At 40.4% G+C, this 14,220-nt stretch overlaps 1 protein-coding gene across 5 annotated transcripts in view; it reads right to left on the reverse strand.

Moving 5' to 3' along the window:
• The window catches only part of HHAT (hedgehog acyltransferase), a 357,081-nt gene that overhangs the window by 291,718 nt on the left and 51,143 nt on the right, over positions 1–14,220 (reverse strand). For all 5 annotated transcript variants that reach the window (XM_003273028.2, XM_012506702.2, XM_012506700.2 and 2 more), the window contains one exon: positions 5,515–5,628. In XM_003273028.2, coding sequence (XP_003273076.2) covers positions 5,515–5,628 — 114 coding nt within the window. The remainder of the gene's footprint in view (positions 1–5,514; positions 5,629–14,220) is intronic.

A 14,220-nucleotide genomic window follows, 5' to 3' on the forward strand; every position in this document is an offset into this window, starting at 1 on the left:
TCCACAACTCCACGAAGCCAGCAGTGCCATCCTGCTTGCACAACTGTGGAAACAGCCTTAGAGATATTCAGGAACTTGTTTAAGGTTACACAGCTTGAGAGTGGCAATGCAGGGATTGACCCTAGTGCTCCTAACCACACCAAATACTGCCTCCCATGAGAGGAGGAGCAAGAACTCAAAAGTACAAGCAAATTCAATGAAGGGACATCTATATCCTAATATAGCTAGATTTCTGCCAATGTCAGGTGCAAAACAGGAGCTGAACGTGGAAGAGTTTTGGAAAGAGGGAGGGGCATCTAATCAGGAACAGGTTATTAATCTCAATCATGCATTCTCAACAAGGGTTGTATCTCCTCCAAACGAGGTGGGGTGGGGCAGATTTTGTAGGCTAAACCTAAGGATAGAATGGAAATTAAAATTAGCGATGACTGGGCGTGGTGGCTCACACCTGTAATCCCAGCACTTTGTAAAGCAGAGGTGGGAGGATCGCTTGAAGCTAGGAGTTTGAGACCAGCAAGACTCCATCTCTATTATTTTTTTAATAATTTAACATTTGTAGAAGATTAGTACTATATTTTAACTAAGTTTTAGGTTACTTGTTGGTTATTGGGGGCAAGAAAACCTTACTCCTTATGCATAAAGCACAGACATACGCACAGTACATCAAGAGATATATACAGGATATCTGTAGTATTAAAATTTCACAGAGGAGGAGAGATGATCAGGGAAAGAAATTATCTAGAAAGGTGCCTTGGGGACAATACTGAAAAAAATTTAAGAAACACTGATCTACAGGAAGCAAACAAGGAGGAACAAGAACAAGGGTGAGAGGCAAAGGAGACCCATCAGAGGAGGCCATGTGGGTCCTGATGTGTATGGCCCAGAGACGTGGGGAGGGCAGATGAAAAACCCAGTGTCCCCAGGGCAACTCCCACCGTTCCTTCTGCCCATCATTTCATTCATCCATGTGTTCAGTTAAAAATATATGAAATATCTGGCCAGGTGCAGTAGCTCATGCCTGTAATCCCAGCACTTTGGGACGCTGAAATGGGAGGATCACTTGAGGCCAAGAGTTCAAGACCAGTCTGGGCAATACAGCTAGATCTCATCTCTACAAAAAGTTTTTAAAATTAGCCAGGTGTGGTGTCACAGCCTATTATAGTCCAAGCTACTCAGGAGCTGAGGCAGGAGGATTGCTTGAACCCAGGAGTTGGAGGTTACAGTGAGCCATGATTACACCACTGCACTCCAGCCTGGGCAACACAATGAGATCCTGTCTGTAAAGGGAAAAAAAAAGTCACATAGCACTGACGGCTGTAGGGTAGGCCCCTCTTTGGCTTTACTACATAATGTGTTACTAAGTAGTTATACCAATGTATATTCAACACCCTTTCTGTGTGAGTTCAGGCAGCTAACACTGATATCATCAGGGGATTTTTGTTTTGTTTTTGCCAAACTAGAAAGCATAAAATGTTATCTTATTGTAGTTTTAAAATGCATTTGTTTGATTACTAATGAATTTAACATCTTTTCATATGTTTATTCATCATTTATGTTTCCTCTTCTACAAATTCCTCTTCATATCTTGTACCATTTTTCTATTGAGTGATTTTGCCTTTTTTATGAAATCTCTTTATTCCATATGCCAATCCTTTGTCAGTTTGCAAATTACTTCTTCACTAGTGACTTGCCTTTCCACTTTTCTATTGTGTCATTAGATAAAAAGTTTTTAATTTTAATGTAGTTAAATTTATCAGTGTTTTCCTCTATAATTTGCACTTTGTGTCTTGTATAAAAAAATCTTTCTCTGTGCCAACATCAATATTCTATGTCATATTTTCTAAAAGTTTAATACTTTTGATTTTCATTTTAACTCCTTAATTCATCTTGAAAATTATTATGAGGTAAGTATATGTATACTTTCTAGTTTCACAAAAGTAGTTCTTGTTTTTGCTTTTCAACTTAATTTCCATAAATATTAATCCATAATTAAAAGTCAAAAAACAATAGATATTGGTGTAAATGTGGTAAAAAGGGAACACTTTCACACTACCAGTAGAAGCATAAATTAGTACAACCACTATAGAAAACAGTATAGGAATTCCTTATAAAAGTGGATCTACCATTTGATCCAGCAATCCCACTACTGGGTATCTACCCAAAGGAAAAGAAGTCATTACATGAAAAAGGCACATGCATTTGCATGTTTATAGCAGCACAATTTGCAATTGCAAAGATATGGAACCAATCTAAGTGCCCATCAACCAATGAGTGGATAAAGAAAATGTGGTATATATACACCATGGAATACTACCCAGTCATAAAGAGGAATGAAATAATGTCGTTTGCAGCAACTTGGTTGGAGCTGGAGGCTGTTGTTCTAAGCGAAGTAACTCAGGAATGGAAAACCAAACAGCCTATGTTCTCATTTATAAGTAGCAGCTAAGCTATGAAGATGCAAAGACATAAGAATGTATAAGAATGTATAAAATTCATAAGAATGAAAAGACTTTGGGGCTTTGAAGGGAAAGGTTGTGGGGGTGAGGAATAAAAGACTACATATTGGCTACAGTATACACTGCTTGGGTGACAGGTACACTAAAATTTCATAAATCACCACTGAAGATTTATCCATGTAACCAAAAACCACTTGTACCCCAAAAACTATTGAAAGAAAAAAATCTCCCCCTACAATAATAGACCTATCTATCTTTATGTTTATGATCACTTTTTGCTCTATATATTTTGAAGCAAATAAACAGAGTTTTAATATCTTCCTAATAGGAAATGAATTCTTTATTATTAAACAGCAGCCCTCTTTGTCACTAGTAATGCTCTTTGCCACTATTAATAAAACTGCACCAGTAGTTTGTCAGAGGGAGAGGGGGTTTAATATTTGCCTGGAATATCTTTTCATACCTTTTACTTTCAAATTATGTGTCCTTCTGTTTTAAGGATAGCTAACTAAAAAGAGCCTCTCTGAGCTCTGTTTTGGTTATTGTTTTCCTTTATTTCTCTTTCTTTTTTTCATCTAGTCTGACAATCTTCATCTTTTTTGAGAATCCACTTATGTTGATTGTAATGACTGACATATTTAAACTTACTTCAACCATTTCTTTTATGCTTTCTCTTTGTCCCACTTTTCCATGTTTCATCTTTACTTTTAAGGATGAAATGTCTAACCAATGAAGCTCATCATATTTTAAAGGGAGAAAAAAACTAATACTATCTTACTGATCCTATTTTACAGAGGACAACTGCTATGGTTTGAATGTTTGTCCCCTCCAAAACTAGTGCTGAAATTCAATCCCCGATGTGGCAATATTGTGAGGTACAGCCTTTAATAGGCAATTGGATCATGAGGGCTCTGCCCTCATTAATGGATTAATTCATTCATAGGTTGTATTAGTCTGTTTACACACTGCTATAAAGAACTACCTGAGACTAGGTAAGTCATGAAGAAAAGGTTTAATTAACTCATACTTCCACAGACTTAACAGGAAGCATGACTAGAAGGCCTCAGGAAACTTACAATAATGCCAGAAGGCAAAGGGGAAACAAGCATATCTTACCACGGCAGAGCAGAAGACAGAATGAGCAAAGTGGGGAGTGCTAGACTTTCAAACAACCAGCTCTCATAAGAACTCTATCAGGAGAACAATAAGGGGGAAGTCTGCCCCCATGATTCAGTCACCTCCCACCAGGCTCCTCCTGCAAGACGTGGGGATTACAATTTGACATGAGATTTGGGTAGGGACACAGAGCCAAACCATATTATGAATTAATGAGTTATCACGGGAGTGGGACTGGTGGCTTTATAAGAAGAGGAAAAGAGACCTGAGCTATCATGCTCACCACATGATCTCCTGCACTGCCTCAGGACTGCAGAGATGTCAGCAAGAAGGCCCTCACCAGATGTGGTGACTTGGACTTCCCAGCCTCTATAACTGTATAAATTCTTTTTCTTTATAAATTACTAAATAAGTTCATCTTCTTTATAAAATTATTCAGTTTTATGTATTCTGTTATAAGCAACAAAAATGCACTAAGACCATAAATGAAGATGCAGTGAAAACCTTTGCTCAGGCTAGAAAGCTAATCAAACCAAGGACCAAACATGAGTAATACAATGTCTAGCACTCTTCCACTACGCAATTAACTTAGTACAATCCTCAAAGTATATCATCTTCCCCTCACAGAGGTAAAGAAAAACAGGTATGAAGCTATTCATTTTACATACGGGAAAACTGAGACTTATGGTAATAAGTCATTTACACATGGGTGGGAAAACTTTGTTATGAATTAAAATGTTAAATTTCCAGAAATTTTGAATTCTTGGGGAAAAAAAAACTAAACAGAAATTTGTGGGAGAAAAGAAAACCATTAATGAGGGCTGAGGTAGATATGTTTATTACTAGCTTAGGAACAAAAAAAATTATTAGGTCTGCTCATAAAGTTATATGAAATTTTAAAATATATTCAGATCTGACAACGTCTAATATTTTGGATTTTGCCAGTTCAGCAGCCACTTGAGTACAAAAAAAAATCAGTACATATTTAAGAGGAACTTAATATGCTGTTGGGATTTCCTGTCTTCCAGGGTGAGAAGCAAGCCCAGGAAACACCACTTTTCAGGAAAGAGTCAGAACTGGCACAAGTTAGGTGCACGTCTCTAACCACAGGACATCCTGTTTCTGCATCTCACTTTCTGGTCTCAATCTCCAGAGGTTTCTGTTTCTCTTCTACTTCAGTTTTATCACCTGCAGGAACCTCTGAGAATCAAAACATTTTTCCTAGTTGACTTCCAAATCAGGTTTTGGTTGTGTCTTGCTTTTATTCGGTAAATTTCCAAGCACAGACTTTTTCCTCCATCAGCAATCTATAGCAAGCAAGAAGTATTTATCAGAGGCCTCTGGGCAATATCCTGGCCCCCAGGTGACAGAAAGATCCTCCTGGCAGTATATCAGGTCCCTTGGTAGCTAGACCTGTGAAGAGGGTCTCAATCCTGTCTCATATAAAAGTAGTTTTCAAATAACCACGTTGAAGAATCTCTCATTCTCTAAGCCAGCCCAAGGCAAGAGCAAAATGCTACTGGACTTCCCATCTAAAACAGCGACAGCAGCATAAACTACTTGACACTAAAATTATTCCCACTTCTTAAGTAAATCATCACCTTTCTTCTGAATTTGAAAGTGAACTCATCTAGATTCTCAACCACAGGCAACTTTGTGATCATTTGATTAGAAGTGATCTTAAAGACCGCCAGCACCCTCCATGGTTAGCTCTACACTACAACCTTTATGTTCAATGTCTGAAAATCAGTTGGAGAAAGTGAGTGCAGGATATGAACTATGAACTTTTATCTTAAATGTTATATTGATTGTTAACAACTTTATCATTTTTTCCAGGCTCCCAGTGCTAATATCCATGTCTTCTGATTCCTAGCTTGGACTCTTTCTTCACAAGAAGCAAAGGAAAAACACACTTAAAAGGTAACAACACATATAATCATACCTTTCTTGCCAGCAGTGTGGCCATTTGAGACACTACCATGTGGCCAAGGAGAAGCCACACCAGCCACTGCTTCCCCCATTCCATCCAGAAGCTCCACTCAAAGTCGGTCGCATCCTAAATAGGACAAAATACTTTATCAGAGGGATTTCAGTACACGTCTGAGTCAGAACACAAACTCCAGGTAATAAAACTGGAAAGAAGGCCAGTGTGAGTCCAAACTCTGTAAAACAGGATTTACACACTTCTAGCCTTTCCCCACCTTCCTGTACACTCCCCTCCAGCTTGCTATTAGTAATGGCAAAAACTGCAATTACTTTTGCACCAACCTAACAGAATCATTGTCATTGCCATTCCTCAAATGCACCTCGGACTTTCTACAACTCAGTGTCTTTGTTATAGCTGATCTCCCAGGGCCTTCTAAAGTATAGATGCTATTATTATTTCCATTTTGCAAAAGATGAAACAGAGACTTAAGGAACTCAATTCATTTACCCAAGGTCACAGGGATAGTACAAGTAATGAATTGAGGCTATCCCAGTTTAGACAACTAGATGTTTTCACTAAGAAGAGAAATGTAAATTGGACACTAATAAAATGGCTTAAAGGCAGTCATTCTGAGTCTTGTTGCCATTTACACACAGAGTAATTTGTCAGAGAAATTAATTTCATATCAATTTATAATAAAAGAATGAAACGTACATTTCCCTTCCCCCCAAGAAACTCTGTGTCCATGTGGCATTCTGTGTCTGCATCGGTACCAGATTCCACATCTATGAAGCTCCCCAGCAGGAGTAGGTAGAAACCTCGGACAAGAGTGGATATGTGGATGCTTAGGAACCAGCGCCTCAAAGGCATGGCCTCAGGAGCCCCAGAAGGGACCATGGAGGCCAAGAGGAGCATGGAGAATTGCACACTGTCATCAGTCACCCTGAAACAGGCAATGCAGGCTTGGCCAGTGAACAGCTCAGCACCACGAGGATGGAGGGGGATTTGAGGTCTCAGAATTTTCTAACCAAAATGTGTGCCTGGAAAAGGACTCCTGCAATGACCACTGATATCGAACCCCTTACCAATCTCTGCAAGTGGAACTTGAAGCCTCTCTTAATTGGATTTGAAGAAAAGTGTGATTTTTTTGGTGTACGTAAGATTGTGGGGTAATGTCATACCAGTTGCATACAAATAAAACTTTTTTTTGCAGAAGGTAAGATACACATAAAATTGATCTTGATTCATAACAGACTATGAGCGCAAGGTAGCTAAGACTGGAGGTTTGGTTTGGGTCCAGAGCCCAGATCTACTCACACACTTGCTGTGATGACCTTGAACATGATTCTTAACCTTTCTGTTCTGTTTCTTCATATGACAATAGTACTTACCTTACAGGGATTTTTGAGGCTTAAATAAGAGCACATGTACATTAACAGTTTATAACAGCACACAGTACTCATTAAACAGCAGTACCCGCTACTAACTGCTAGACCCATGTGCTTCCCATCCCTTGTAAACCACCAACCAAGACTGTATCATGCTTTACTTTGTGCCACCCATTTAAAAAATTTTTCCCATTTCTTCAAATAGGGAAATACAATACTGTGCATTCTCAAATTACACATGCTCCCCACACCCCAGATCCTGATACATGACCTGCTCATAAAGCCCCTGTCCCTTGCTGGAAATCGTGTATCTAGCTGAATTGTTTCCATTTAGAGATGACTACAGCAGAGTCTGGGACATGCCCACCAACACACAGCCAGGCAGCACAGCAGAGAACTCAAAGTTTTAACCTGGCTCCTGATCCCTGATCCACAGCTTATTTCCCCATCTAGAGATTTCCAAATTAGCCGAGAGTCAACTAACTAAACGTAAATAAGTTCAAAGGTCATGTGATGAGGCCATGCTAGTAAAATACCACTTTTATATAACAGGGATACAGCTAAAAAGACACCAAAAGCCAAGACATTTTTTAATACAAACTCAAAAAAAAAAATTTTGAGCTTTTTAAATATAACGTTTTTGAACACTTAGAATTACATTTAGAATTCATGACCCCAAGCTTACCTATGCCTCAAAACTTCTCCAAGTTTCATTTTTTAGGGGGGAAAAAAAGGATATAATACAACAAAACATATAAGACTTTCTATTCCACTAGAAAGTCCAGGACTCCTGAAAACTCTGCTGGTAAAATCCCATCAACAAAAATTACACATGGCCTTTCACCGCTAATTATTACAGAAAACATTCATTTAAAGGAAATAAAAATGTCTCTCTCATGTCTATTCTTCCCTATTTAAAAAAGTTACCTAAGGGAAATGACCAAACAGAAAAGCTGAGCCAATGAATAGGTCAAGATGATGTTTAATGATTTGGGTAAGAAAAATATTGACTCACTGCTTCTTGAAGCAAAAGCTTTATAGACTCTGAGCTCAGTCACACATTTCAAGGCAAACATGAAAGCCTGAAATCAGGAACAACATCATGTTCTGTCCCTTCCCCCATTTTCTTTCTTGACTCTATGGTTATTAGTCAATTAGGAACCTCTTCTTTGGCACTCTAAGGGGGGTCAGATATAAACTGGGGCTAAATCCCAGCCAGGCAGAACTAGGCAGGCTTCTCCATGGAAGCAGGGAGGCTGTACTCCAAGGAGAAGTCACCCACAGCCAACCTCAAGGTGGACACAAGCCACCTATGTATCTTGCTAAAATGCAGATTCTGATGCAGTCAATCAAGGGTGGGACCTGGGATTCTGCATTTCTAACAAGCTTCCAGGTGATGTGACACTACCAGCCTGGGGACCAGTCTATATGACTGATTATGCCTTCCTACAGCTGAATGTTCATAAACTCACAGAATCCTTAACAGCTCAGCCCACCCCGTACCATTCCCAGGCAGGGAGGGCACACACTCCGAAGCTGCTACCTAACACTCACCAACAAAGCAGTCATCCTCCTGTTCACCGTTCAAAGCTCTGGGCACCCAGACTTCGGAATTCACTGAACAAGTTAACAAATGTGGTTGTTTATTCCAAGGCTTGCATTCTGCTGCCAGGCAATACTAAGGACTCTGAGAGACATGATCGTTCTGGGTTTCTTAAATAGTAAATCTGACTTCCTAGCAAAACACTTTTTCCTTTCTTAACAAAGGAAAGGGTCTGGGCCTAGTGTTTGTAACTGCCTCTTTTCCTACCCACAGCGGAGTTCTACTCTAGGCACCAAGAGGAGCTCAAAGTCTAAATGGGAAGACCCCCAGCACCAAGACCACCACACCCCATAATGAAAACACACTAAAAACCCACTGCAAAGTGAGAGGGGTAACAGTGCTGCAACTCAACTTCATATGTCAGTGAAACTGACAGACCTGTCCTTTCTTCCCAGTCACTGATGAACATTCGAGTATGTGTTTTCTAATTACAACCTCATAACAATCTTTAAAGTAGCTCATTTGTTTAATAGACCTTATCTTTTAGAGAGTTTTCAGTTCACAGAAGAATTAAGCGCAATGTACAGAGAGTTCCCATAGACCCCTTAACCCCTCTCCATCAGCATCCCCCACCACAGTAATATATTTGTTCCAATTGGTGAACCTACGTTGATACCCCAAAGTCCATAGTTTACATTTGGGTTCACTCTTGATGTTGCATATTCTATGGGTTTGGACAAATGTATAAAAACACATATCCACCATTATCATATCATATGAAATAGTTTCACTGCCCTAAAAATCCTCTGTACTCTACCTCTTCATCCCTCCCACCCTGACCCTGCCCCCTCAATCCCTGGCAAACAATGATCTTTTTACTGTCTCCATATTTTACTTTTTTCCAGAATGTCATGTAGTTGAAATAAATAAGTTTTGGGGCTTTTTCTTTTTATTTCGTCAGTGATTTGAAGCTCTTTTTGAGACAGTCTTGCTCTGTTGCCCAGGCTGGAGTGCAGTGGCACAAACTCGGCTCACTGCAATCTCTGCCTCCCAGGCTCAAGTGATTCTCGTGCCTCAGCCTCCCAAGTAGCTGGGACTACAGGTGCATACCACCACACCTGGCTAATTTTTGTAGTTTTAGTAGAGATGGGGTTTCACCACATTGGCCAGGCTGGTCTCGAACTTCTGACCTCAAGAGATCCACCAGCCTCAGCCTCCCAAAGTGCTGGGATTACAGGCATAAGCCACCATGCCCAGCCTGAAGCTCATTTTTTTTTTCTTTTTTGAGTAGTTCTGTTTTTTAACTCTGTGTTACAAATGAGTTAACTGGAGGTCAGAGAAAGCAGATTATTTGTCCAAACCTAATAAGGGGCAGAGCCGGGTTTCAAACCTAGGCCTGTCTGAAGCCAAGGAGGAAACCCTTTTCTGAGATGTTTCTACTCATGCCTGTCCCTGTACCTTGACTTTCTGCCCTTCCCACCCCTTTGCCCCACAACATTATTTGACTAGACAATCTCCAACCTAGAGTGCACCTCATTAATGCCCCATAACCACAAAGCCAGCCCAGTGACTTGCACAAAATACTCACTAAATGATACAATTCAAATGTCAGCTCCAAAGTGAAGCTTTCCCATCCCTACCTCCCAGGTGGACCTCATTGCACTCCCTTCTCTGTCATCCACATCTCAATTCTAGAACTTTTATTATGGCATATTTATTATATCACTTTTATTCACGTATTTTCTCTCTGGAGGGAAAAATAGAGCTCTCTGAGAGCAAGAACCTTGACTTAAATCCGTCTCCTAGATGCCCAACATTCAGTAAGCCTTTAAAATGGCGGGGAGCAGGAACGGAGCCAAAAAATCAGCCCATCTAGTACTTGTGACATTCCTCCCTCTGTTTAAACTTGGAAAAGTCACTTAACTATCTGGGATTGAATATCCTTGTGTGTAAAATGAAGGGCTCCACTAGCACAATGTCTAAGATTCCTTTCAGAAAATGGGGAAGACAGTTATTTTCCAGGCTGAAGGAAAGAAATACTAAGAAAGTGCTTGTCAACCACCCGTGGAGAGGGGGTTGTCCCCTCTTCTCAAACCCTTATGTCGCTAGGGAAGAAAGTTATAAGAAAAAATTCCTGGCAAATGAGGACTTGCCCTAGCAACTCACCACTGAGCAACTCTTTCCTCCTTCTAGCCTTGAATTCTCATCGCCCTTAAACCTTGCCAGATCACAACTCACTCTCAGCCTCTTAGCTGGAGTACTGTGTTGTTATCACAAGAGATGGCTAAAATTCTGGTTCTGTGCTTTCTCTTGCATTCCCCAGAAAACTGAGGACTATTCTCCAGCTGAAAACAACACAAACACATAGCTAATAAGGCCTGGTCAACAGACTAAATGTAAAGTACCAAGCCAAGTGCCAAGGCACTCACCGAGACGCCCTAAGTGAATGAGAGAAATTCACCCTATAGCCACATCAGTTAGCTCAGTCTGCTAGTTCTTCAACCCAGATCCCAGGTGCCACTGTTTTTGGAGTCTTTTTGGATTTTTTTTGTAATCAGTCCAAGACCTGCTGAATATTTCCACTGTTTATCTCCTAGTGAGATGGGGGTCAGGAGCACTGTTTTATTATGCCTATGGATGGTATTTGCAGATAGTTTGCTATCAGCTCAGAAGTTTACGTCTACAAATGAAGCAGAGTCTAAGAAAGGCCATGGATGAGGCTTAAAAATGATTTGAGGCCAGGTGCAGTGGCTCATGCCTGTAATCCCAGCACTTTGGAAAGCTAAGGTGGGTGGATAGCTTGAGGCCAGGAGCTCGCGACCAGCCTGGCCAACACGGTGAAACCCCGTCTCTACTAAAAATACAAATATTAGCTGGGAGTGCTGGTGCATACTTACAATCTCAGCTATTCGGGAGGCTGAGACATGAAAATCATTTGAACCTGGGAGGTGGAGGTTGCAGTGAACCGAGATCATGTCACTGCACTCCAACCAAGGTAACAGAGCAAGACTCTGTCTCAAAAAAATAAAAGTAAAAATTTTTTTTAAATGACCCATTGTATAATCATTCAAATCTTTCAAGAAATTTTATTAAGCATCTAGTATATGCTGCTTCATATACTATATCACAGCACATCAATTAGGCTTTGTTATCCAGGAAAGTCTTGGAGTTACTGCAAAATCGTTTTCCTCCCCGTACTATATGCTAGACCTACTTCAATTCTGCAGACTGTTCTCTACTCACTTCTACCCATTTAGCTTTATTCCTTCCATTCCATGCCCCCTACACAGCACCAAAGTAATATTTTTAAAAGCATACTTGATCATGTTATTTCCCCCACTTAATATTCTTCATGTGCTCCCCTTAGCATTCCAGAGAAACTTCTCAGTGAGACTCATGCAGTTCTTCATAAAATGGCCCTGTCCCCCTGTCTACCTTTCCATCATCGTACCTAACCTTCACTGCCCCCACCATCCCACATTACAACTGCATTGACCCCTCTGACCCCACAGCACCACATTCATGCAGCTAGGCCTCCCACGCTTTGCTCCCTCTATTTGGAAAAACCATCACTGAAGCATTATGTGAATGAGGACATACCCTTCAGGTCTCAGCTCAGGCAAGCCTTCTCCCAGGAAGCCTTTCCTAATCCATCCATTCAGCCTGGACTCAGTGTCCCTTGCCTATGCTTCTACAATATGCCACTATGGTTACCTGTATCAAAGCAACTTATCCCATTGTGCTTTTTTAAATTTTATTTTATTTATTTATTTTTTGAGACAGAGTCTTGCTCTGTTGCCCAGGCTGGAGTGCAGTGGCACGATCTCGGCTCACTGCAACCTCCACCTCCTGAGTTCAAGTGATTCTCCTGCTTCAGCTCCCAAGAAGTTGGAACTACGGGTGCACACTGCCACGCCCAACTAATTTTTGTATTTTTAGTAGAGACAGGGTTTCACCACGTTGGCCAGGCTGATCTTGAACCCCTGACTGCAAGTGATCCACCCTCCTCAGCCTCCCAAAGTGCTGGGATTACAGGCGTGAGCCACCAGGCCCAGCCCCCACTGTGCTTTAATTACAGGTTACTGAGCTGTCTCTCACTATACTGTGAGCTCCTTTCCGACAGGGTCTGCATGTATATTAAGCATTGTATTCTTCAATAAACAGAACATATTAGATGCTCAATAAAAATTTGAAAAATTTGAATGATTATACAATGAGTCAAACTATTTTTAGGAACCTGGTATCAGCACAGTCTACTGGGAAAGGGGGAGAAGAGATACCAAAAGTGGAGAACCTGGTATCTGCCTTAGAATGCCTTTATAACCCCAGGCAGGGAGAAAATATAAGCTCACAGAATAGTTCCAGTGGATGATCTGCTCTGCAGATTATCCTGACCAACTCAAGGCCCACTCTCTGAAAAATCAATTACTGACTCTCAACACATGGCCAAAGTACAGTAGTATTACAGTAGAGCACCCATTTCATATTTATAAGAAACACATAAAGTATGGAGAACACTTGGAAAACAGCCAGGAATGTATGAAGTACTATGTCCTTGTTTGTTCAGTAAATATATAAATGAACGAACAAACAACAAACTCGATTTTACTTTGATAGGCCCAGAAACACAACTCCAGGAGTTTTCAAGCTGCATATCCTGAAACAGCTAGAAGCACTCATAGTTAAAATATAAGAGTTCAGCTGTTCAAGATCCCAAACCCAGTCCAAAAAAAGGAAAGAAGAAAGTTCTAGAGACTGTGGACTGAAAAGAAGGGAGCCCATGTTTAACAAAAAGGAACTTCAGCATTCGGGAAAGCAACCATCTTAACCTATTCCTAAGAAGAAAACATCTGCTTGTACAGCAGGTACTGCCGATTAATTCAACCACGACTATTTACTCCTCTCTAGCATGACTTCCTACACATTACAGGTTAGAAGGTTGAAAACTACATATCCCAGAATTCCCTGTAGCTGGCAGGTCTGAAAATGGCTGAGCTTCTGATGAACAAATACAAACACTATGACTCTGAGAGTAAAGAAACAATGTATGGTCTGTGAGACTTCTGAAGAAAATGGTGGCAGAGGCCCTTCGGCTGTTCTGCAGCAGCCATGCTGGAGATTCTGGGGTCCAGTCAGTTCAGAGATGCTGAAGCTGTCAGATGTGGCACCAGAACCCCAGGTTCTCAAGCCCAGGAGCTATGTGGCAGCAGATGTTGTGTACCGTGGCTCTTGGAACTGTTTCTGGTAGCTCACTTAGTGCCTGCTCCTACAGGCTTTCTATTATTCTCAAATGTCTTTAAATCCCTGCAATAATTCTCGTTTCAAAATAACTGCAATAGATTCTGTTGTCTGCAATGGAACCATGACTAACATACTATGGAAGAAATGTTTCCTCTGATTGGAATCCAGCTCTAACTTTATAACAAAAGCATTATGAAAACAGTTCACTTTGAAGAACACTAGTCTGAAATAAGCCTATTCAACGGAGGAAAATGAAATGGAAGAAAACACCAGCTAGGTCAACCCCATGAATGCTCAAGAACTAGGTAATGAAGGCAGTGACTGTTAGAATACAGTCACAAATGCATTTATGTATTTCAAAACCAAAAGATATGTAATGTTCTCTATACAAAAAAATAAAGATAAATGTTTCAGGTGATAGATATCCCAATTACTTTTATTTAATCATTACACATTGTATAGAGGTATCAAAGTATCACATGTACTTCAAAAATTTATACAACTATTATATATCAATTTTTAAAGAAAAACATGGAAATGACCTACCTT

The sequence above is a fragment of the Nomascus leucogenys genome, chromosome 5, assembly GCF_006542625.1.
Source record: "Nomascus leucogenys isolate Asia chromosome 5, Asia_NLE_v1, whole genome shotgun sequence".
In the NCBI taxonomy this organism is placed as follows: domain Eukaryota; kingdom Metazoa; phylum Chordata; class Mammalia; order Primates; family Hylobatidae; genus Nomascus; species Nomascus leucogenys.